This window comes from Phasianus colchicus, chromosome Z (genome assembly GCF_987193195.1).
Source record: "Phasianus colchicus chromosome Z, bPhaCol1.hap1.1, whole genome shotgun sequence".
NCBI lineage: Eukaryota > Metazoa > Chordata > Aves > Galliformes > Phasianidae > Phasianus > Phasianus colchicus.
Genome location: NC_143476.1, coordinates 42,576,353 through 42,602,853, shown reverse-complemented (window position 1 = coordinate 42,602,853; position 26,501 = coordinate 42,576,353). Strand labels below are relative to the sequence as shown.

The window sequence follows — 26,501 nt, the reverse complement described above, 5'->3', positions numbered from 1 at the left end:
GTCCTGTTTCTCAGTGACTGATGGTGGTGGTACATTCTGTGATTTTTATTGGTAAAGTTCACTTTTTGTTTTTAAACCCTTAGATTTATAGAATTCAAACCCTGTATCTCAGAGTGTTGTCCAAATACTTATTGAGTAATAACAGCCTTGGGGCAGTAACCACAGCCCTGTTCCGTACCCACCACCCCCTGCTGAAGAGCCTTGTCCTAACCTACCCTGCTGACCAGCTCCGCCATCCCCATCCTGTCACTGGAGACCAGAGGCCACAAGGCCTCCCCTCAGCCTCCTTTGGGCTGAACAAACCAAGGGACCTCAGCAGCTCCTCACACTTCTTGCTTTCTGGACCCTGCCCCATGCTCATAGCCCTTCCCTGGATGCTCTATAACAATTTTATGTCCTTCCTACATTGTTGAAACCAAAACTATCCACAAGTGCTTAAGGTAAGCCTGCATAGCACTGAGCAGGACAGTTCTGTGACAGTTCCTGATGTACCCCAGGGCAGACTGCTGTCAGCCAGAACCCCCAGGTCTCTTTCCATGGGGATACTCTCCAGCTTCCTGTCCCTGTACATGGAGCTAGGGTTTCCCCATTGCAGGCGCACAATCAGGTGTTTTGTCTTTTTAGATTTCACACAGCTGATTATTTGCACAGCCCTTGGATTTGTCAAGGCCCCTCTGCCCTGGAGGAAGTCAACAGCTCCTTAGGGTTGTCTGTAAACTTAATTGGTATTTCAAGTCCTTAATAAGAGCAGAAAAGAACTAGACCTAAAATGGAGCCCTGCATAATCCCACAAGCAGTTGGCCACTCGCCTGATGTAACCCCACTTGATATAACCCTTGAGCTAGAGCCATCCACCAGTTGTCCACATTATTTTTTTGCCAAGATATTTTGTCCATGAGCATGCTGTGAGAAGCAGCATCAAAATCTTAACTCCAAAAGGTTTACATCAGCTGGCTTCCCCTGGTCGACTGGATGTGTAACACTGATGTCAAAGGAGATTAAATTCATTAAATTCACTTCTTGCTATTCTTGAGAACTGGCACAATGCTTGCTGGCTTACATCCACCTTAGGGCCTTAGAAGATTTCCAAGAGCACTGAAAAATAATTGACTTTGTTTCCTCTGTGAGTACAATGGAACATATCACATTCAGCCCTGTAAATTGACGTGCATCCAGCTGGAGCAGCGTGTTCTGCATAAGGTGAGGGCTGGCCGTCAGCCTATTATTACCGCAGTCGTGATCCTCCAACTTGTAGCTTCAGGAGCATCATGAACCATAACTCGTATTGAACACAGAGATGAACAAGGCATTGAACACTTTGCATTGTGTCTGCAGCCATCAGTAACTGTTAATCTCTCTCTAGTCCATTTCCTGTTAACGTGTTTTAACAAAAAAACCATTTTGTTGTCCTCACAATACTGCACAAACTCTCCCTGCGGTGCCCAACAGCTTCTCTGTAGTTCCACACCGCCCTGCCTCTCGCAGAGGCCGGACCTTGTGACGTTTTATATTCCGGAGGTACTTAAAAGCGAGCAACACGTACCACAACCAGTTTCTCACGGTAACTTGCAAACTACTTCCCCGCCCGCGGCTCCCCTCCCGGCCGGGCGGGGCAGAGGCACAAACGCCGCCCTTCCTGCCGCTCCCCGCGCCCCACGAGCGGGGCCGTCTCCGCCGCTCCCGCATCGCCGCCGCTGTGCCGTTGCCTCCGCTTCTCGCCGCCGCCGCCGCCGCCGCCTACCGCTCCAGCGCACACAGTAAGTGCCGCCGCCAGGCGGGAGGCGTGGGACGGCGGCGGCCCGGGTGGGAGTGGGATTGGGGGGCAGGCTCGCCGTCCTTCCTTGGCGATGGGGCGGCGGGCCGGAGAGCGCGGTTTGGCTCGGGGCGACGGCTGTGGAGCGGGATACAGATGGTTCCGAGCCCACCGAGGCTGTGCGGAGGGATTCGGGGCGGAGCGCGCCCCGTCATGTCCCAGACGGCGATGCTGCTGGACGCTGGTAAAATACCACTTCGGGAATGGGTGAGATAGCGTTACCGAAAACGTGGCTGGTAAAAGTTTCAGCCCTCTTCCCATACACTGAGAAGGTGGACCGTGGTTCTGCGAGCATCCTTCCAGTGAGGAGCTTTGTTGATTCTGCTGCTCCGTCTGCCTGTCGAGCCGCCCGGAGCTCCTGGCAGCACGGCTGTGGGGTGGACAAAACGCCGTCATAGCGTGACAGGAGGGCAGCCAGCTCTTTGAAAGGGTAGATAACAGTAGGACAAGGGGCAATGGCTTTAAGTTGAAGGAGAAAAGATTTAGGTTGGATGTCTGGGGGAAGTTCTTTACAGAGAGAGTGGTGAGGTGCTGGAACAGGCTGCCCAGAGAGGAACTCCATCCCTGGAGGTGTTCAAGGCCAGATTGGATGGGGCCCTGGGCAGCCTGGTCTAGCATTAGGTGGGAAGGTTGGTGGCCCTGCGTGTGGCAGGGGGGTTGGAGATTCATGATCCTTGAAGTCCCTTCCAACCCTGGCCATTCTTTCTTCCTTTCCTTGTCACAGTGCTGGCATTGCTGCCATGCATTTATAGTGCAGGATGGTCACTGCATGTGCTTGCAAACCTCATTTTTATCTTAAATAAGCATGTACTGAGTGTTAAACGAACACAATAGATAAGCTTTCTACTGTCTTGTTTAAAGAATGAGAATGAAGAGAAGAACCCTCCATAATGGATCAGCTGCTCAGATACCCCAAGAAGCTGTTCTTTGCTTCTTTCCAGGGGTCTGTTTCTGAGCTGTGGGAAGCACTGTCTGTCAGATAACATACATAAATGTGTGTTGGGATCAGGTAGGAAACCAAGTCCAGAGTGAAAGCATTCCTTGGTAGAAGGAGGACTGAGGCCTTTCTTTGAGAGGCAAAGCTGGGGGAACTGTGAAGATGAGTGGAAGTGGGAAGAAGGAAGTTGAATGTTGAATACTCTTGTTCATTTGTATAACATTTGTATCACCAGAACAGAAGTTAAACGGCAGGTCTTTAGAGGAGCAGTAACTGCATAGGCTTGAAATGGAAGTTGCTTCAGGTTTGCCTTGACAAAAGGAAGCTGCTTGCTTCCATTGAATAGCAACCAGCATCATCTGACTGCAGCTATAGGCATCAGCACACCATGTGGCTTTGTTGGCCTCTTCTGAGTTATCTTTGAATTCTTGGTGCTGGGTGAGGAAATGATTGCTGCTTTGAACAACCAAGCACAGAATCGAGTGGTTGAGGAGCCCCAGCCTCGGTCATCTTCTTGTTAGGCCAACATGATATGTCTGATACCTCATAGTCCTTAAGCACGTAACGCCCTGCCTGATATTTTTATACAATTGACAGAAGCACCAAATAACAAATGATAATACTTAAATGGTACCTGAATAATAACAGCTACAGCTTTATGATGAATTTTCTCCTAAATAGCTTGTATTTACTCTTAAGTTTACCTCTCAATAGCTTTCCCTAGAATTTCCCTTGGGTTATTTTAAGTTGTTCTTTCACTGAGACAGATCCAGAAAAAGGTATTTAAGGGGATTTTGTCAAAGTCGCTCAGTGTTATTTGTGGTGGTTTAGAATTGGGTATATTCAGCTGCATTACCTGCTTCATCTAGATGGCTGGACGTATTGTTTTCAGTAGTTGAGTACTTTCTATCTGCTTCTGCCTGGTTAAGTTGATTAAGTTTATTAAGTTTATTATAGCTGTGTGTATCCCAGAGATGAAATACAAGGCACTTGGACAGTCATTCCTTCCCTCCCTTTTTTCTTGCTGTTTTTTGTATTTCCCTTGTCTAGTTGGACTATTCAAACCAATTTATTTTCATCTACCCCAAGTGACAAATTTATCATCCTTTCCTTAGTTAGGTTTTGGTTATCAGGTTGATCAGATCACAGGGAAAATGCACAGCATAGATCCGAACAGGCTATGGTGATATCATTTCAGCTTTGCAGCGTAGATTAATAAATTCTAATACTTCCATCTCTCTTTTGGAAGTTCCATTTAGAAAATTTTGTGCTCTAGGAGCTGAAGAGTAACACAGGGACTTTGTTAAGATTGTGTTCTCTTGGCTTTTCTTTTCTTTCTGTTCTTGCAGCGTTTCTCAACTGTGATGCAGCAGAAAGTCCAGTCCTCTATTTCAGGCTGGCTTTGCAATCAAAGCAAGTGAGCATGTCTTCATATTAGTTATGGTTTGCTTATTTACCCTCGCCTCCAGCATTCTCTGATCACAGGACCCAAGGAGCCTTCTCTATGGTTGCCTACAAATTAGTGCTCACACCAGCACTTCTTTTGTAGCTTGGCTTAATCAAAGATCTCATTTTATTCTCAGCGATTGGGCTGAGTATTTGTAAGCCTTCAGAATATTTCACTTTGAAGCCTAGTTTCTACAATAGGATCAACAAAACTTGGAAATCTTTTGACTTGCTTGAATAGTAATGACTTTGGCAATTTGAAATCACCTAATTATTTGAAATTACCTATTTCAAGGAAATACCTTTTTTTTTTTTTTTTTTTTTTTCCCCCTTCAGTGAAAGGCTTTGGTGTAACTTTATTTTTGCTTCTGCTTTGATAGCTGAGTGCTGTGGGAGTGCCTGAATGCTGTGCCTGCTCAAATGGGCTGATCTTGAGAGATCAATTCAGGAAATAGGAGAATGAAGCAAAAGAAGAGTGGCTGCTGTTCCGTAGTTCATGATTTTCATACTTTCTTTCTTTTAGTATTTTATTTATTTGATATTTATACTTCAGCTCCTTGCTAATGAAATATTATAATAGAAATAATGAGGTTTGTCCTATGTATTGCACGGTCTGCAGAAGCTGCTGAAGCCCAGGTTTATTCTGAATTGTCTGCACTAAATCATTGAGCTGAAGGAAAGCAAATAGATCTGCTCAGTGCTTTTCCTCTGTGCAGGAAATATGTGGAAAACGATGGAATACATTACTGAAAGTGCTGAGAGGTGGAGAAGGAGCCCTGAGAGAGCATACCTGCACGGCAGGATTGAGGAAATCTTTTGAACTTGAAAGCTGAATACAAGTGCCAGTGGAGTTCTGGAAATTAAAAAACAATAAATAAAAAAACAAAACATACTTCAGGTGGCCAGAACTGTTCTCTGTCACATCTCTGTTGGACGGAGGTGTTACTGAGCACTCCAGATATCAGTGCATCACTGCACTCATGCAGTCCTACAAGAAACAAATTCTACCTTTGTGGTGCTCCGGCCATAACTCATTGATGTCACTGTTGGGTGGGGGGAGGGGAGGGAAGTCTTTTTTCTTAGGAGTATTGGCACAGAAAATGTCAGCCTTTGTACTGGGACTTGGCTGCCAAAGTGAAGAGTGTGTCTGGATTCATAACTGTTGGTGAGATTTCACTTTCTAAGTCTGTTAGGCTGCAGCCCCTTTGCTCCTCTAAATGGCCCATTATTAGCAGAAAGCCTATTCCCTGTCGGATGTAAACAGCAGCATGGTCCTAAAATATGTCCTTTTCAATATCTTTATTGATGACCTGGATGAGGGCATTGAGTGCACCCTCAGTAAGTTTGCAGATGACACCAAGATTGCTGGAAGTGTCGATCTGCCTGGGGGTAGCAAGGCCCTACAGAGGGATCTGGACAGGCTGGATAGCTGGGCTGAAGCCAATGGGATGAGGTTTAATAAGACCAAATGCCGGGTCCTTCACTTTGGCCACAGCAACCCCAAACAACGCTACAGGCTTGGGGCGGAGTGGCTAGAAGACTGTGTAGAGGAAATGGACCTGGGGGTGTTGGTTGACGCTTGGCTAAACATGAGCCAGCAGTGTGCCTGAGTGGCCAAGAAGGCCAATGGCATCCTGGCTTGTATCAGAAGTAGTGTGACCAGAAGGAGTAGGGAAGTAATTGTTCCCCTGTACTCAGCTCTGGTGAGGCCGCACCTTGAGTACTGTGTCCAGTTCTGGGCCCCTCTCTGCAAGAAAGACGTTGAGGCCCTGAAGCATGTCCAAAGAAGGGCAACAAAGCTGGTGAGGGGTCTGGAGCACAGGCCTTATGAGGAGCGGCTGAGGGAGCTGGGATTGTTCAGTCTGGAGAAGAGGAGGCTCAGGGGAGACCTTATTGCTCTCTATAACTACCTGAAGGGAGGTTGTAGCGAGCTGGGGGTCGGCCTCTTCTCCCGTATAACCGGTGACAGGACTAGAGGGAATGGTTTCAAGCTGCGCCAGGGAAGATTCAGGCTGGATATTAGGAAATACTACTTCTCTGAAAGGGTGGTCAGGCGCTGGAATGGGCTGCCCAGGGAGGTGGTGGAATCCACCTTCCCTGGAGGTGTTCAAGGAACGTTTGGATGTTGTGTTGAGGGATATGGTTTAGCGAGAACCATTGGTCATAGGTGGATGGTTGGACTGGATGATCTTATAGGTCTTTTCCAACCTTAGTGATTCTGTGATACTGTGAAAATGTAATTCAGCTTTTCTGATTGTATCCACAGTGAGTAACAGCTGCTTGACTTGCTGAAAGTAGCGTAGGCTTGGTCTTAGTTATGGTATTACTAGCACTTCTGACTGCTCTGCCTTTTTGGAAGCATGTGGTAATGGTGTTTGTGTCATCTGAGGCTTAATTATTAGAAGATATTAAGATATGATTAGAAGATAGAAAGTAAAAGCAAACCATATAAGAGGAGAGGAAAAATATAAATAGAGGATGAAGTGTGAGAGACAAAGCAGAGCTTATGTCAGGAGTCTGCTTAGCTATTGGAATGGCCACAAGTAAAGTTAGAACAGGCAGTCAGTACCTTTGGATTTAATACAGTGAGATATGCAGTAACATGGCTCAGCAGCTTTTTTTCTGCCTGTGCTAGCCTTGAAATACTGCATTGTTTGTGTGACTAATGCTGTCATCTAATATTTCAGCTTGTGATACAAACTGACTGCCATGCATCTGAGGTGAAGGACAGATCTGCATGGGCAGGATGACAAGTTAAAGATTTCGCTCTTGTTTTTCTTTCCATCCCTCATGCTTTTCAGAAGTTAGTAGAAGCAATTACTTAAGACGTGTGCAGTTCTTCTGAAGTGCTCTCTCCTAATGAACTCACAGGTGGATTCAGGATGAGTGTAACAAATTAGCACTGTAATTTTCAACGTATCTGAAAACAGAATCAGAAAACAACTGTGTTGGCACAGCCTGCAGGGATCATTGTGTCTAAATCCTGACTACACACAGGACCACAGAAAAACCAAACTGTACATCTGAGAGTGCTGGCCAAGTCACATTGTGGTGAGTTTCAGGATTGTGTAAACACGCTGAAGGGAAATTGATGTATTTCCCTTTGTTTGACTTCTGTTTTTTTCTATCACTGAGTAGCATTTAATATTAATAATGGAACGGATAAATGACAGAATCCTTTAGTATTCCATATGATGAAATCATATAATGGAGTGGATTTGTCTAATAAAGGTGTATATGATACTTCTGTATTTCCATGAGTTTCTTATTTCCTACCATAGGTAAATTTATTTCATGCTTCTAGTTACACTGACTTAATTTATTATCCATTAAAATGTTCTCTGTAGTACTTTAATGTATTAAATTGGCTTCTTTGAATCCTTTTTTGCTTGAAAGTTTGAAGATTTATTAAAAGAGACGTGTAACATTGGATAGCAGCTGACAATGCAGGTAATCACTGAATCACAGGATAGCTTGGATCGGAAAAGAACCTAAAAGCCTGTTCATTTCCAGCCCCCTCAGCAGTTCAGGTTGCCCAGGGCCCATCCAGCCTGTCCTGCAGCACCTCCAGGAATGGAGCACCCACAGCTCTGGGCAGCTGTGCCAGGACCCTCTGAGTAAAGAATTTTCTGCTAACATCTAATCTGAATCTCTTCTCTTTTAGTTTGAAACCATTCCCCCATATCCCAATCTTCAAACTGCTGAGAAATTTTTGTAAAACAAGTTGTGAATTTGCATTGTGCTGATCTGCAGAGCACTGTGCTGATCAGGGGAAAAGAAAGCATGCTGATTGCCACTAAATGCTTTCATGCAGTTTTACCGACAGTATTTGATGTGTGAGCCATCATCAGTGTGGAGCTAGATAGCTGTGAGCTGCTTAGAATGCCAGGAAGGTGACTGGGAACAGATGAGGAGTGCTGGTGGTGAGCTCAGTGATAAGTGCCAAAGTGCTGTGTGTACTTTTGTTGTTTATTCCTGTGAGGTATTCTTTAATTTCACTGGGCTGGTTAGCAGAGAGCATGGGCAAGCTGGAATTTTTGTGAAAATGTCTTTAGAAAACATTCTAGGTGATGTTAAAATATGAAGAACACAGGATCTGATTCTGACCATTAACTGCAATTTGAACAGAGTTGCCCATCTGATCTGGCATCTCTAAAACTTGATTAAGTTTACTGAGATTTCTAATGGGCTTTGTGCAAATTATTTTTTCTCCTTTTTCTTTTTAAGAAGTTCTACAGTATTTGAACATTGTCGTTTGTAATTGCTTGTTTAAAATTTAAAAGCTGTGGGACTTCTGCTGAGGATCCTGCTTTATGAGAACTATGCAGTTCTGTTCATCAAGCCAGGCTTTGGGTTTGGGTCATTGTAGTGTAAGGTATTTTGAAAGTCTTTTTGAGTATTTGAGTCCAGCTCAGAGGAGGTGTGATGCAACATATCTATAAAATCTGTCAGAACATGAGACCTAAAACCAGAGTGTGCACTGCTGTGGTGTACACAGGAAATTGTGTCACAAAAACAACCCTTTTTTTGCTCAAGCCCCAAGTATCTCAGTGACTGACTTTGCGTATCATTACAGTAGACTTTGAAATTTAAGTATAAAGTGATAATAAAACAGTCCTATCATAGAGCTATCATAAAGTGGAGCTGTATTATCATAGAATCACAGAGCCTTCCCTACAGATAGGCTGAAGCAGCCCAGCTCCCTCAGCCTTCCTTCATAGGAGGGACACTGCAGTATAACACAGGATTGTACCTCCTGCATTCAGGTGGGTCACGAAGTACAGATCTTCAAAGGTCATACTGTACAGCTAAGGGGCATAAGAACTTTTTCAGTGTCTGCTGCACAGATGGCATGAAGAATGGTGAGACCACTGCTTGGTTTCCTCTCCTCACATAAATTTGGCTGTAGTTCCCTCAAGAGCAGCACTATTTTGCCTGGCTAATTTGGAGGCTGTTTGTTAAGGTGTTTAATGTCTCTGAAGGATACTAATGCAAATAGCATGCTTACAGCTTCATTATACCTTACTGTATTGTAATTAGGAATTTCGGACTGTGAAGTGAATGCCTCTTGCTGAAATCTGCATGTTCAGTGGTCAGGAACCTTCACAGTCAGTGCTGGGGAAATGTAAGTGCACTGGATAACACTCATTTCACTATGAATCCATTTGATTAAAAGAAAGCAATATGAGAGCAATGTGTTTCTCCAAAAATATACATACAGAGCCCTGCTAGAGCCTGCTAGAATTTTAAGTTAAAAAGCAAACTGTGACATTATCACTTCTATTCTCTATGTACGGCTGCAGATCATCTTTGGCTTGGTTCTGTCCCCAGTCCCCATCACCTGAGTTTGTCATGGCAGTCCTTTGGAAGCAGGTGAAGATTGAATCACAGAAATAGGTCTGCTTGAGGAGTGTATTGCTCTGCAGTATGAGTATGAGGATATTCAGATACCTGGCTGGTAAATCTGTTGCTACGTATGTCACAACAGCATTGTTGTTGATTGTAGATGAAGAACTTCTCAGACCTGCCTGTGCAAAAATCATATCCTAAGTATGCCCAGTCTGAGAGCCAGAGCATGTCTTCTGTCTGGTGACAGGTAGAAGCAGCTCTTGTTAGGAGAAACTGCAGATATTGTGACTGCACCCTGGAAAGGAAGAAAAAGATCTTGTTTTGTTTCGGCCCTGTATGTGTACATTACATGTTTACTCTGAACTCTCAGTTTTGCAGTTCCTTTTGTATCTGCACAGGACTTGTACAAAGCATTTCTTTTCCATGCTCTTCTTATCCACAAAATCCCTGAAGAATGCAAGAGGAAGGCAGCCCAAGAGGACCCAGGAATCATCGCAGAAGGAAAATGTCTCAGCTTTGAGCACAGTGAATCTATTGACAGCAGGGGTGTGTGGGGTGTGTGATGCTGGAGGCTATATAGCTGGTTGTGTGTTGCAGAGTGAGTGCCTTTATGGATGTCGAAGTGGAGACTGTCTTGAGCAGATCTAAACCAAGCTGGCGAGAGAAAACACTCTCTGAAATGTTAAGCTTGTTTTAAGCAATGTAAATGAAAGAATTCAAGAGTTTCTACTTGGAAAGCTTCCTTCTGCACTGCTGGGTAGAAGTACATGATTCCTGATGTGTCTTGCAATCATTAGATGAGGAGCTTTCAGAAACAGTGTTTGATTGAGGGTGCAGTTTGAAACTGTTTTCTCACGTAACACACAATCACCTTGAAGAGTGGTTTAAAACATAATATATATGAAACCGTAATGTAATAGGCAGGTAAATTTCTCAGACAAGTAAATTTATTACTTGTTTATTGATTTGATTCATTAAATGAAAACTGCTTTAAAATTTTCATTTCACCACAAGATTCACATCTCCTGATGTTAGCAGAATGCCAATTCCTTGTGAGTTTCTTTGCATTTTCATCCTCTAGTCTTCATTTGTTTTTTCCCATGCTGTAACTTCATCCCTGAATTTTCGTGGAAAAATGCCTACGTTAGAGATAATTGAAGCAATCTGTGATTGTAATTCTTTTTTCTTGACTCTGTGCTCCCGATTTTTATCCTAGTTTAAGAAATACCCTTCAGTTTCATCAGCATTCTTAAGTATTCTTATTTATAAGTTAATGTCAGTTTGGCATATTTCCAATATATCTAAACACAGATTGTTAACTCTAAGTCCCTTATTTTTAGGAACAGTGCCAACTGGTACTGTATAGATGGTGTGTTGTTTCCAAAGCACATGTGTCCAGCCCTTGGTCCACAGGCTGTGTGCAACCACACATCATCATAAACTTTCAACAATGCTGTGTGATTTTAGTGATGTTTTCTCTAGGAGCCAGCTGTGTTTGCAGCAATGGAATGCAGTGTAGGGGAGGGTGCATTGCAGTGCTAACTCATGCCTGCTGCACACAGTCAAACTGAATCTTGTATTACATATGACATACACTTGTGACGCTTGGCAAGTAAAACAAAGCGATTGCTGACTACAACATGTATTCTATATGCAGCCCTAGACAATTCCTCTTCACCTGATGTGGCCCAGGTGAGCTAAAAGGCTGGATGCCTTTGTTCTGCAGATTAAAACAACTGGAGCTTTCTGTTTAAGTTGTGTTCATTGCTTCTTTACCGTGATGGAGAAAATGCAAAGCAGTTATCTTACATTTTCCAAGTTCCCATGCTCTGCTCCCTTAGATTACCTTGCATGAACGTGAACATGTTTGCAGTTCCTTTCTCTTCCCTTAATCTTTGCAGCTCACATTTTATAAGAGAATAGCTGGTTCTCACAAAAAGGAGAAGCATGAAAATCATAAGCTACTCTGCTTGGGCTGAGCAGGAAGCTGCTGCAGCAGGGGTACTCCATCCGGTGAGAATTCCTCTGCCCTTATCAACCACGGAGCTCAGAGCCTTCAGTGCTGTCAGACTTGCTTGAGCAATGTGTGTAGGTTGAGAACTTGTTTTTCAAAGCTCAAATTGTGGAAACCTTAACCCTGCTGCCAAGTTACTTAAGTAGCCTAGAACGAGGTTCTGTCAGTAATTCAGAATAGCATCTAAACACCTCCTGTTAATTTCAACATCTGATGCAGGATAACCATGCTAGCCAGCTAATAAATAAATCTTACATAGAGTTCTTCAGATAAACATCAGTTTTGGTTTCAGATGCATCAAGCTTTGCTAACATAAGCTGGCAGTAAAGACGATTATTTACAACACATTCCAGGAAGTGCCAGTATTTGCTCTTGCAAAATATTTAATGTGTGTGTTGCAGGGGCTGTAGAAGCAGCACATCCCCGGGTGAATGCTGTTGTGTTCCTTACTGGAGAGCATGGAGCTAGGAATCTAAGCTGTTAAGAAACTGCTTCAGCCCATGCATATTAATACTGGTAGGAGCTTTCTCTGGCAAGAACTGAAAACAGCTCTCCTGCTGCAGTCATTTTCTTCCATTGTTTTTTGAATTAAAACGATAAAAAAGGTGACTTCTCAAGCTTTTTCCCTGAAGGAAGAACTTCGACTTAAGTAATTTGAACTTTGTTAAAATAATTTAAATATTGCAAAAGTAGAAAGGTCTCTGTGACTTTACAAAAATAATGATTTTTTTTAATAGGAAGGGAAGTTTAAGGAAATTTAATGTAAAGAGTGGTCTTCATATTCACAAGTGAATATGAGTAGGAATCAAACTAATGATGGGCAGTTTTGTAGGTTCAACTGGCTGTACAATTTTTTTAAAGTGTATGTTTATATTCTGAACAGCGAATTCTGTCCACTTTGTTCACATACAGTTGATTTTAATGTTTTATCACCAGGCAGCTTGGAATGCATGCCAAATAATTTTTGGTAATGTTTATGCTGTTAACTTGAGGTAAGCTGATGTGCTAGAAATTTTGCTTTTAATAATTGACTCACACTATAATAATTTTTGTAAGGTTTATAAGAAAGGAATGTTTTGCTTATGTCCTAGTCCTGCATACTTCAGCTTCTGTACACAGATACATACTTGTGTCCATTCCTGCTAATGTCACTAGATTGGTGGTGACTGTTTTCTAAGAAGAGGGGAGGTGGTTTCACAAAATCACAGAATCACAGAATGGCCTGAGTTGGAAGGGACCTCAAGGATCATGAATCTCCAACCCCCTGCCACAGGCAGGGCCACCAACCTCCACATTTAATACCAGACCAGGCTGCCCAGGGCCCCATCCAATCTGGCCTTGAACACCTCCAGGGATGGATGGGGCATCCACAACCTCTCTGGGCAGCCTGTTCCAGCACCTCACCACTCTCTCTGTAAAGAATTTCCCCCAGACATCCAACCTAAATCTTTTCTCCTTCAACTTAAAGCCATTGCCCCTTGTCCTACTGTTATCTACCCTTCAAAAGAGTGGAGTTAGAAGACAGCAGTGTGTGTCTTTTCATGCACAGAGATGCCTGTATAATCAGGCTGTGAAGAATTAGGTGTGATGTAGGAAGATATGGCAGTGTACTGGTAGCTGTGGTTGTGGGCAGAATAATTGGAGGAAATACTGTGATGTGAAGTAATAAAGTTTCAATCTCATGGATGCTCTTTTCAACCTGCTTCCAAGAAGGCAAATGACTAAAACAGTTTTTTGACCTATGTGATCTGTAATTCATTAAAAGGATTATGATCTTTGCTTACCATTGGGGTACAAAATTAAAAAACAAGGCTTTGTAAACCTGCACTGTTTATCCCTTTTGTTCATTTTAGTAGAAGAACTCAAGTTGTGGTTCACTCTTTACCCACATACCAGGTACCTGTGTCATCCTTTGTATGCACATGAGAGCCTGTTCATCCAACAGGTGTTCTGTTATCTTTGAGTGATAGCACATTACAGGTTGATTTGTCAAGATCCGGCAACACAGATTCTTTTCCTTTTGTTTCCAGTTAGTGATATCCTCTCTTTGTTGAGGGATTTAGCTGGTAAGCACTGATTTCACACACGTCTTTGGCAACCAAGAATGCCATTCAGTCCTGCTCCCATGCTCCTATCGCTTCCTTCTTTGTGTCAGCAGAAACATTCTTGTTCATCAAACTGAGGAGCTTGATCAGGAGGTGATTAGTCTTTCCTGTTAGTTCCCTTTACTATTTTCCTGTTTTTCTAAAATGTGTAGTTCATGCAGCTGTATATCTGTATCATCTACATCCATGCATAAAATTTCTTTCTTTATTTTAGGAACTGATGCATAGTGTTTGGATTCTGAAATCTTAGGAGAGCTGTTTGATTCTGTTTAAGCCAGTTTTAAAAGCCATGTTGTTGTAATGGTTTTTATTTGAATGCAATTCAGCCTTATTCCTGAAATGCAAACTGAAGTACTGAGAAAAAAGCTGCCTTTGAGGAATGCTCGTGGTCATAAAGTGCACTGTTTGCTGTGGTGTTTGACGTTTGTCAGTGCAATTTTCCATATCAAAGTGACAGAGCTGCCTTGGAATTCAGGGAACTCAACTCAGGAATGACTACTAGAGGTGCATTAAGTAAAGAATGGTGGGCACTGAGATTTCTTCATAGCCTATCTTTAGCTATTTCCAATGCTTGTATCTTTACTCTTACAAATTTTCATCCGCAAAGGCAGAACTACATACCACTATGAATATAAGAAGGGCCAAAATAGCATCTGCAATCTATATGTGCAAATTGTGTTTTGCATGAGCTCCTTGTACAAACATCTCAGTAAGTAGAAGTGTGGATGACATCCGTATGAGTCAGAGTGCAAGCAGAGGTTTTAAAATACACTTCTCTAGCAGTTAATTGTTTCTGTGTACCTTTGCAATGCAAATGACAAGTCAGTGCATGTGAAGGAAGCCCTGGGATATTTTAAATATTTGAAATGTCAACTAAAGGAATGTGAGCAGTTCCTATTTAGCCTTGATTGGCAGTTTTTTTTTTTCTTTTTTTTTTAATCAAATTCAAAAGTTAAAAGGATATTTTTACTTAAATGAGTTAGACTGAACTGTGAATCAGCTGCCGCACTTCTTATTACATTCTTTCTATAAGAGCCATAGTACAGAGGGTCACCTGAAACAGAATTAGTTGTGACAAATATGCTAGAACAAGTTAAGACAATGCATAGAAGCCACGATGCTTTGACTCACTTTCCTAATAACAATTGTACTTAATTATCATCAGAGGTGGAGGCTGGAAGCTTGACAGGCATGGTTGCCTGCTTGTATTGTCCAGGATTTTTTGTGACTTGGAGAGATGGCTGAAGTTTACATTGTTGGATTTGTAACATGTCTGTTCTGAGTAGGCTTAGATGTGAGCTGAGGATAGTTAAAAATAAAGAAGTAGAATTGCAACTGCACACACAGCTGTAGCATGCATGTCTAAATCATGTAATCCATGATTAAAAATTCAGTTTTCTAATCACCAATACTGTTGAGTGAAAGAGAAATTAGAAGGTGACTAATGTAATTGGTGAAATACAGAACAAGAAGTGAGATTAATCTACGTAATTTCAAAGATTCATGCTGTCAGTTTCCTTATGTATCACTGTTCATATAAAATCAAACTGTTGTGGTTGTTTAAGTATTCTGGTTTTCCCATGGATTTGTTTTCCTCAGTTCTTGAGAACAGTTATCTGGCAGCGCATGATATTGTGCTGAAGGATTTCTTCCTTCATTCCATGAACTTAAATTTTCGTACAACCTGATCTTCCCAACCCCAAACTCAGTCAAAAATAAAAATGAAGATGTATGCCCTAGGGAGACAGCAGATGCTGAAAAGAAACAAGCCTTATGGGTTAAGATAACAAAAGTTTAATAAGTGAAGGAGAGGAAAAAAAAGACTGGTGCTCATCCAGAACTGATGCTTTTGAAAAACTTTCCTGCCACCCCTTTTTCACTGCGGAACGCAGAGTTAGGTGATCTGTAATGTCCCTTTGGGCAGCTGTCCCTTGCCTGTGGGACAGAAATACCCTGCAGCTCTGCAGGCCCTACTCAGCCACAGCCAAAATGTATCACAAATCCAGAAGCAGCACCACTGGGGCTTTCCTTGAAGATTCACTTTATCCCAGCCAGGCACAGTGCACTTCTATTGACTCACCTGTAAGGCGACAAAAAGGGTAAATCTGAACTAACTTTGTTCACAACTTTGTTCTGAAAATCCAGATATTCTGCTCATGCTAAAAGCAGCACTATATTAGGCAAACATTTTAACTCCCAAATCGAGAACTAAATTTTAATGCCCAAAGTGGTATTTCTGAGAGCTATGTCATTCCTCGTGAACTCAAACATCCCATCTGAAGCCTTATTAAATTAAAATAAGCTGCTGTGACTGAAATGTCTGAATTCTCTTATCAGTTGTACTTAATGTTTTCTTGCTCAAATGTTGTTGGTTCTTGAGTTTTGGAGATGTGGACCAAGGTTGGCTTTTTTTTCTTACTCTCTTCCTCTGGTTCAGACTCCTCTGTTAAATATTCAGCACTTCCCATATCTCAAAATTTATTGATGAGTCTATGGTTAAACTTTCCAACACAGCCTTCTGCTGGGAACATGAACTGTTCACCTTCCATTGCACGCTGCACTGTGCTATTCAGAGTACAGCAGCAACTAAAACCTGTTATTGTCATAAGGAAAATGGACCAAAAAAAGAGAGAAATCTGTAACTTACTCAAATGAGAGCTTATTTTTCAATGTGGCATTATGAATTGAGGATATACATAATTTGATGTGATGTGCTCAGTGGTATAATAGCAATGATGTAAAAGTGCAAGAATAATTTATATCTTCCTTCTAGTAGTGTAAAGTCCTCAATCTTTTCCTGGGTTATGATCTCAAAATTCAAAGAAAATACAAAAATGCAAGTGAAAAAACAACAGGTTTCTGAGTTAGATCTGAAACTTTGGGACTGGGCATCCAATTGACAACATAAATGTTCCAGAAAATAGCTGTTTAGCTTGCGTATTGTTGAGAGGGGTTTAAACCCATTTACATAGGTTGGATGAGTTGTAAGCAAACAAGCCATCCTTAAGTGATATGATGTGTGCCTGGCTTATCTCAAAAGCCTAGATTAGCATGCCCTACAAGATGCATTTTCTAGAGTATGGGCTGCCTCCACAAGTTTTCCATGGATTTATTTATTTAGGGAACAGGTTTTATTGTTTAGTGACCAGGTTCATATTGTGAACAGGTTGTATTAGGCCAGCACAACTCTGCCTACAGAGATGTATGTTTTGGAGTCCTTTGTCTGAGAACTAATTGGAGTGTGGAGCCAGATCTGTAGGAAAGACAATACTTTACTTGGCTGCCCACCAGAAAGGACATACAGAAATTGGTCCTTGTGGAATACAGAGTTCAAGGGCACTCAGGTCTTTGATCAGAGCTGGTACATGATTCTTCACAATCACAAATGATTGCCTAAAGTGAGGAATATATATACTTATACATGAAGTATATATGAATCTTGTATATGAAATATAACTATTAGCAAACCTGGGTTTTAAGAATAATTTATGTTTACAGTAACAGAAGCCCTTCATGCATGTGCTTTCCAGCAACTCTAAATTTTTTTTTATCACTTCGCCAAACAGTTCAGTCTGAAATAGCACATTAACTGGGACATTTCCAGTGCTCTTGCAGTGTGTTTGTTTTCAAATGTAGAGCTAGAGCAAACATCAGTCGCTGCTGAATGGGCAAGAGAAGTGCTGACAAACAGAAGGCTGAGGTGATCAGTGCCTTCTTTGCTTCTGCCTTTATCAGTAGGATGGGCCTTCAAAAAGTCCCAGGCCCCTAGGGCCAGAAGGGAAGTCTGGAGCAAGGAAGACATTCCCGTGGTGTCGGAGGACCAGAATCTTTCCCACATATTCTGAAATACATGGTGGCAAAACTGAGGAAACTTGTAGAACTCTAGGTGTTTGTCTTCATACCCTATTGCTATGGAGAGATGAGTAGATGGTGATAGGATAAAGGAGAATGGTTTTTAACTAAAAGAGGGGAAATTTAGATCAGATGTGGGGGACATTTTTCATGGGAGGGTGGTTCAAAAGGCTGTGTGGGGCCTTAGCAACATGATCTAGAGGGTGCTCTCTTAAATACCTCCAGGGATGGGAATGCCTCTACTTCAATGGGCAGTCCATTCCAGTGTTGGACCACTCTCTGTGAATAAACTCTTTCTAATATCCAATTTAACATCCCCTGGTGTAAATTGAAGCTTCTTTGTGCCCAAGTGCTTGTCACCTGAGAAAAGGGACTAACCCTCTCTTTACCGCAACCTCCTTTCAGCTAGACATAGGAGTGATGAGGTCTCTCAGCCAGTCTGTGTAACTCTTGTTTTCTCATCTCTCCACCAGCTCTACTGCTCTTCTCTACGCACACTTGATAAACTCAATATCCTTCATGTAGTGAGGGGTCCAAAACCAGCAATTTCTGCGTGCAGATGAACAATCACTTCTTTAGTCATATTGGCCTATTTCTGATAGGCGGAGAGGACCTCTTGGCTTCCTTGGCCACTTAGGCACACTCCTGGCTCATGTTTGCTAGCACCTGTTCTGCTGGGCAGCTTTCCAGCCACTCTGCCACGATCCTGTACCACTGCATAAGGTTGCTGTGACCCAGGTCTCAGCATTAAGCTGTGTTGCATGTTATGCAATTGGACTTGGCCCATGAATTCGCCTGTACAGACAAGATCCCTTGGCAAAGCCTTTCTCCGTCAAGCAATTCAACAATCCTGCCTCAATCATCCACAATGTGGTATTGTCTATTCAATAGTCTTAATGCTATTAAAGGTTGGAACTAGATGACCATTGCGGTCCTTTTCAACCCAGGCCATTCTATGATTCTATGATTGCATTATTCTTACAGAAGATCATTGCATTTTGGATTCTCTGTACAGTAGGTGCAGAGGTCATGGAGGGAAGGTCCTAGAGAACTCCTTGATGTCTGCACTCTGCAGTCTCTGGAAGAAACAGTTCACCCTCTCTTCAGCTGCAAATTCTGCTTGTTTAATATCGTAACTACTCATAGACATCCAGATATTCAGAAAAGGAAGCAGTGCTGTTCTGATGAGATGTTCTTTGCAGAAGGCAAAGATACCTCACGACAGCATCTTTGAATGTGTGCCAGCAAATTGGTGCAGTGTTTCTGTGATTCTGTGGTTGCATGAGAATTTTAAGTTCTGAAAATGGGAGGCCATGCATTGTGTTGGAGAGCTGTCCATCCAGATTTGGATGACATGGAACTCAGTCTCTCCAGCACAGAAGCCCTCCTGGCTAATTCAGGCATGGCATTTCTGTACCTTTTTGCACCAGAACTTTAGCACAAAGGTCTCCAGCATTTTTCCACTGAGTCATCAGCCATTTTGCTTCGCTGTTGACAGTAAAAAGTGCATCACATGAACAAAGGCAGGAGATCTTTATCCTGTGCAACAAAGTCATTGACCTTTGGGCAGTTAGAAGATAACTGAGTTTTGTTACAGGATCTGGGCTAGTAGCAAGAGATCCAGAAGAAAGGTTTAAAACATCTCATTTTGGAATAAGAAATTCTTAACGGTTGCCTTTATTTTTAGTTTAAGAAGTGATGCCTTTTTTTTCTGTTTCCAAGCCTATTCAATCTGAGAATCACAACTGGATTCCTTCTCAGTCCCCCAGTAAGGGGTGTGCCTTTCTTGCAAGCTTTTCTATCTCTTCAGAAATGCCCAGGGAGGAATTGTTGGAGTGCTGTGACATCTTTCATTCCTGAATATTTTCCTTTTTGATTCCTGGACTGTTTCTTCCTCATAAACACTTGGGTTTCTTAGCCCCGCAGGATGCATTATAAGTTTTAAATTCAGTATAACTTTATGCAAAGGATACTCCATGTCTTCCTGTCAGGCCTCACTTTTTATCCTTTGTGTCTGCTGGAGGTGGATGGAGATATTCTGTTACCCAGGGGCCTTTCCTGTCTGTAGCCATGGTGCCCTGCTGTTCTGAAAAAAAGGAGGGTAAGTATGAATAAACATGCTTTTGAGCGAGCTTTGTAGGATGTTTCTTTGTCACTGGAGGTTATTTTAGATGTGTTGTCTGTGCTCACATTACTTGTCTCGTGTCTTTCTTCCTCAATTTGGTCATCTGGTTTTGAGATTCAAAGATTATGAAGAAATGAAGAATGTGACAGTGTGCTCCTGGAGGGAGGAGAAAGGAGCAAATCCTCTCTGCCAGCAGCTCAAGTCGTGCTCAGGCGTAATGTAAGCAGACAGAATGTCTTAGAGCTAAGTCCCTGCTGATGTGCAGATGTAGGAATATTGCACAGCTGGATATGGAAAGCATGATGGTTGGTAAATGAAGTGAGCATGTTTTAGGAATATTTCTGAGATGTGTACCATATATTTGGGTGCATAATATTGCTGTCTCAGTTTATAGTAAGCTGTGATTTACACAAATCAGAATGATAGCACAGGCTTGTAGACGCAGTATATATCCCATGAGTGTTAACATGCAAAACATAGCATTGGCCTAAAATACCTTCCTTAGTTTTCATATTCAAATTAGTTCCCACTGACTTTTTAATTACTGAAATGCATGTGCAAATAGAAATGCATGTTTAATTTTTGAGAGACTATCAAATATCACAGATGCAATTAAGAGGATTCTTACAGGTGCCTTCACAGATGCTGCTGACTGTTGATATTTTTTGTTATTTTTTATATTTATATTAACCCTCTTTCTGTGGAGGCTTATCAGACACTTTGACCAACAGACAGGCTCCAGTTCAGTGCAGAAATAGATACTATTTATTTGTTGGGCAAGGGCAGTTCTCCTCAGATACAGAAGATATGGCCACATTTATCTTGTTTAGTCAAAATAACTTTGTGTCTTGTTTGAGTTTTAGTATAAAACACCAGTGAAACATTAACTTGCCTGTACAGCCAATTTTAGAGCTTATATTTATAGTTTCCAGAGATTACGGTGTTATTACACTGTTATTACCATGTGGAACCTGTTCTGGGTGAGTCTGGTTTCACTCCTTAGGGGTTTGCTATATAATGTTGGGAGAGGAGGGGAGAGCACTGCTTTCTGTCTCACCAAGAGACCTCAGCATGCAGCTATGTTCAGACATCAGGAGCCCTGAAGAGAGCTGGACAACTTCTGTGGGATACACAGCCACTAGCTGGTTGGTAAGGGTTTGCCTGAGCATTAGCAGGAGAAACTGATGTTTAGGAGGTCCCAGTTGCTCTCTGGAGTGAGCCATCCTACTTCAAACGGAGACACAGTGCCTCTTCCGCTCCAGATGAGTGACCTGGGGCTTTTGTCTGTGAAGCACTGGTATGCAACATATGGATGTGCTAGCATGTTAATCTTGATTCGTGCAAATTCATCTTTTTCATGAGAAGTGTGAAAGCATTTGTACATTCATCTAGGATGTAAAGTTTTAAAGCAAAAATGAAGGAGAAAATATGTATTTAATTTTTACTTTTGTTTTTATTTTCTTAGATTCCTGACATCATGATAGGCAGGTGTTTCTACTCAACATGGATTAAGCTAGAATATCCTAATTTAACCTATACTGCATCTGTATTACTAAAAATTAGCTTTTTAAAAATGTCAATTTAGTTTTTAATTGTCAAAAAACCACAGAAATAAAACAAATCTAAACAAACAAAAATGAAAAAGTGACTTATTGAGAAAAAGAGATAATGGGGGTGTCCCCCCAGACAATCTGTTTCAGAGCATACAGAGAAAGGACTACTATTACCTAATACAAGGTATATCTTATTTTCTCTGTCATTTCAGTTGTTCTTCATTTTCCAAGGACCCTCATACAAAATGACTGAGACTTTATCTTTCCTTGGAAGGGATACACAGGAAAAGGAGTGTTCAGAATGCAGCAGCCCTAGAGATATTTATATGTGCAGTCTTCATCCATTACATCCCTTGCTTGTGATGGGTAACCTGGTCTGAATTCTGCACAGTAGCGTGGTATTTCTTGGCACTGGACTGTGTGTCTTTGTCGGATATTAGGGGGGAGCTTTCAAACATAACTGTATTGCAGTTGGGAATAACGCAGGCATGTTCAATCTGCAGCCCACCTGCACCCATCACTCCGCAACAGCCAAACCATCAGTGCACTGTTAACACTGCATCAACAGAAAACAGGGCATGGAGAGAGCAGTGCTGTGCAGTGCTGACTCAAGCGATGGCACATCACTATGCATTTTGATACGTTGGCTAAACACAGGGCTCTGAAAAGCAAGGAGAGTGTAGCCATGTTTTCTGTTTTCATGTAGGAATTTGAAAATAGAATCATAGAATCATAAAATCCTTAGAGTTGGAAGGACCTTTAAAAGGTTATCTAGGCCAACTCCCCTGCAATGAAACACCCTCACTGTAAAAAGCTTTTTCCTTAAAGACAGGAGATTTAGGTTGGATTTAAGTTTGAAACCATTTCCCTTTATCTGAGAGTGTCACCACAGACTCTGCTGAAGTCTGTCCCCTTGTTTCTTACATTCCCTTTTAGATAATGATAGGCCTCCCACAGCCTTCTCATCTCCATGCTGCACAGCCCCAGCTCTCAGCCTGTCCTCATAGGAGAGGTGTTCCATTCCTTGGATCATTTTTGTGGCCCTCCTCCACAGAGGAGAGATAGATCTATGTCTCTCCTGTACTGAGGACTCCACATCTGGACACAGTACTCCAGGTGAGCTCTCACCAACACAAAGCAGAGGGGCAGGATCACCTCCCTTGCCTTGCTGGCTATGCTGCTTTTGATGCAGCCCTAAATATGATTGTTTTTCTGGGCTCTGAGAACATGTTGCTTGATCATGTCCAGCTGCCATCCACCAGTACCCCCAGGTCATTTTTGACTAGGCTGTGCTCAATCTTTCCATCCCCTCAACTCATTAAGAATTGCAACCACTGCCATTGACAGTGTTACATACTTACTAAGTAATGATGTTGTATATTTTGTGAGGGCTGCTCCAGAAGTAATGCTTCCTACGTTATTATCTAGACCCATGACATCAGAGGCAAATGTTTGTGCTATGGCAGTAGAGGCTGAACCTTCCTACCAGTATTCCATTCCTTTTTGTTGCTATGGGACAGATGGCAGCAGAAGGGCAGTCTGACAGAATGATGCCTGGCATGGGAGTGCAAATGTGGCATTGAATTCCTCTATGCAGAAAAAAATAGCATCCATTGACACTCACAGATGCTTGCTGAATGTTTACAGAGACCAAAGAGTGGTGCAGTGAGATTCTGGGTGTTGTGTTTCAGCTGAGGTGACCATCCATGGCATTCAGTTACTTCTGCTCATGCAGATTGCTGTAGGTGCAGCATGCAGGCTCTTGTTCACCCCTGCTGAAAAAAGCTGAGCTATTGGTGGTGACTATTGAAAGATAATGTTTTGTAGCTGAGAATTTGCTTCATACAATAGTGTTCTTGTGTTCTTTGTATCTGTTGTCGTTTCCATGGAAATAAATTGAAGGTATTACTTTTGAAGCGACCTACATAAATGCAGCCCAAAACAATTTCTATTCACTAAATGCAAGCCAAAAAGTTTTACATTCATGCAATAACACACAGACCTTTTCAGCTGCTCTCTCACATGCCGACTAAATTCAGGTGTCAGATGCTACATTGAAAGCGCTCAATTCTCAGCATTTTCCATTACAGAGTGATAGATAAAGTGCATTTAAACCCTTCTTTGCAAGTTACAACATCAGATGCTGATCTGGGGCCACACACGAAACTGATCATTTTCTGTATCTGCACATTGTATCTGGTCCTGCTCTGTTCTGAATATTGAAACAAAAGGCAGTCCTGACTCCTGTGCTTTTCGAGGCACTGTTGCCACCTCGTGGTGTTGGCCAAAACTAGCAACACGAGCTCCATGACCTAAAGAAGCCAGCGGCAGAACTCACAGGAGGACATGGTTTGTTGGCTAATGGGGCTTTTGCCCATTTTTCTCTTTTTCCTACTCTGTTTGTTTTCCAAAATAGCCAAAATTACCAATTGTTGTACACAGTAAGTTTCAAATTTGGGAACTTGCAGTTGGACAGCCCCAACAGAGAAGCCACTTGAGGGAGTTAGTCATCTTAAAGTTGGGCCATAACTCAGCTTTCAGCAAACAAGACATTGAGCAAAATGTCCAAGAAGTCTGATTTGTATTACATAATACTTGAAATAGTTTTGAAGGTCTTGGGATAATCTTGTGAAGTGCTGTTTGGTTTGGCCAGGCCCCAGAGTGCATATTTGGTTGTTTTTACTGTCAAAACATTTGAAGAGCTGTCTCTAAAGAAGATAAAATTCTTCAAGGTTTTGATGTGCTTTTACAAAACAAATTAAATTGGACTCCAGCAAGAGCTCCTGACCTTTTTCTTTAAAATGGAACTTATGGCAGTCAGTCATGATCCAGTACTGATTTTTTAGTGTAATGCTAACACATTAAACACAGCTTACTGTGTTTAAAAACATTCATGCAAAAACTGAAATTTGCATGAATTGCTCACTCGTTTAAGCTTGTTTAATATCGAGAAAAATTAGTAACATATATATTTTCAGTCATTATTACACTAGAAAATTGCTCAGACTTTCTGTGAGAGGAATAATGACATTTAGTTGTAAATCATAGACTCATAGAATGGCCTGGGTTGAAAAGGACCACAATGATCATCCAGTTCCAACCCCCTGCTGTGTGCAGGGTTGCCAACCACCAGACCAGGCTGCCCAGAGCCACATCCAGCCTGGCCTTGAATGCCTCCAGGGATGGGGCATCCACAACCTCCTTAGGCAACCTGTTCCAGTGCCTCACCCACCTTCTGGGTGAAAAACTTCCTCCTGATATCTAACCTAAACCTCTCCTGTCTCAGTTTAAAACCATTCCCCTTTGTCCTCTCTCTATCCACCCTCGTAAACAGCCATTTCCCCTCCTGTTTATAAGCTCCCTGCAAATACTGGAAGGCCACAATGAGGTTTACCCAGAGCCTTCTCTTCTCCAAGCTAAACAAGCCCAGTCCCTTCAAGCTTTCTTCACTGGGTTCCGTCTATGGATTGGTATTTATAAAGAAATAAATCAGAAGTTGGCTTGGTTAAATTCTTAAATTCTTCTAGCCAATAAATAAATATGAAAGGTTATTGATAACTACTGCCTTCCTCATGCAGACACTGCTTGCCTGCACTGCATTAATGAGGCAGGAAGAAAGATGAATGCTGCCGCTTTATTAGAGAGCTGCTCAAACATGGGGAGTTTGCAGTGCTGATCTCTGAACTGTGATTTAGTTTTGAAAATATCACTGTACCCAAGATAAGCAAGTGCTGAAAATGTTTCTTCTAAGACTGCTGTAAACAGTGAGGTTTTTCAGATTGGGAATTGGTTCTCCAGCACTTGTTCAACAGCCTTAGTTAATAATTTCCCCAAAGAAATCTCGTTCTTAAGCACTTTTCCAGATTCCTAATGTGGCTTCAGTATAAGCTTTAGGCAAATAATAAACTGATTTAAAACCTATTTTGAACATGCCTAAATCAATATGGTTCTTTATATGAATCCCACATAATTAAGTACATCTGGCTTGAGAATGTAAACTGTAGCTAAACTGAATTTTCAAAGAACAAGCTCTGGTTAGATTTTAATATCCATTTAAATCCCTCTTTAAATCTCTTTTAATTAAATTTGAACTCAAGTTTTATTCTCATAGCCTGTTATTTTTCAGTCTTGTTTGATTTTAAATTTTATCTAGATCAGATTGTATTTGATACATGAGTGGTGGTGTCACTGTTTGCATGATTTGGCATAAAAAAAAAGGCATAGTTTGATTGTTACGTATTTGCAGAACTCTTTGATCATTGACTTGGAACTGGAACACAGCCCTTGCAAACCTAGACATGTGTTTTTCCATATGTACGCTGCTTTTATGTGAACAAAAACCTTTCTTTTGTAAGATAATATCCAATTTTTGGTTCCAGCAGCGTCATTACAATACAATCTTTTTGAAAAGAAGAAAGTGCCATATTAGCCATAAAACTTCAGTAGCACTGTTGAAATCATACTGTATTTAACACTAATTCAACCACTTTGTTCTCAAGTTCTTTTTCACTACTGGTTGTGCAATATTAGATTGTCTGGTTTTAATTAAAACATTCCCTTTTAATTAAAAGCACTGTGTTCCAGCACTGTGTTTTGATGCATTAGTATCTAGCAATGCCTCTTTTCTTCTGTCTTGCTGAAAGCAGATCAGATATAAGTATGTCTTCTTACAGGTTGTGGTGATGCTGCTGGTGTCTGCCTAGTTTATTGATTCTGCAGTAATTTAAGGAATCAGTGACACTTCTGTGCACTGCAAAGCTCTGACATTCATGGGGTGGTTAGTACTCTGCTGTCCTGTAAGACTTTCACTGAAAGTTCAGTGATTCAACTATGTGTATGGCAAATATGGATGTTGTAAACTGTAGAGGAGTCTGATGGGACTCAAGTTTCATTACAAAGGTCTTATAATATTAGTCCAGAAGATTGAACTTTATCATAGAATCATAGAATGGCTTGAGTTGGATGGGACCTCAAGGATGATCTAGCTCCAACTCTTCCTCAGCCCCACCACAGGCAGGCCACCAACCTCTACATTCAGTACCAGAACAGGCTTCCCATGGCCCCATCCAACCTGGCCTTGAACATCTCCAAGGACATCCACATCCACCTCTCTGGGCAGCCTGAGGCCTTTGTATATCTTCTTACCTCTCCTCTGTCCCTTTTCCTCTCTGGAGCAGAACTGCTGAGGTAATGAGCTTCCATAAGAAAAGTTTTACTACACACGTAAGGATTACTGCTGCTTCCCAACACTGTCTTTCTTCCTGCCCCAGCTTGATGGGTGCATGTTCAGTCTCCTTGTCACTGAAT

At 41.9% G+C, this 26,501-nt stretch overlaps 1 protein-coding gene across 2 annotated transcripts in view; it reads left to right on the top strand.

Moving 5' to 3' along the window:
- Positions 1 to 1,553: 1,553 nt before the first annotated feature.
- The window catches only part of TNFAIP8 (TNF alpha induced protein 8), a 45,568-nt gene continuing 20,620 nt past the window's right edge, over positions 1,554 to 26,501 (top strand). Inside the window, exon 1 of one of the 2 annotated variants that reach the window (XM_031601405.2) lies at positions 1,554 to 1,757. In XM_031601405.2, the coding sequence (XP_031457265.1) occupies position 1,757 (1 nt within the window). In that variant the 5' untranslated portion in view covers positions 1,554 to 1,756. Of the gene's footprint in view, positions 1,758 to 1,778; positions 1,998 to 26,501 lie in introns of those variants that run through there. The other variant, XM_090131971.1, reaches the window with a different exon arrangement.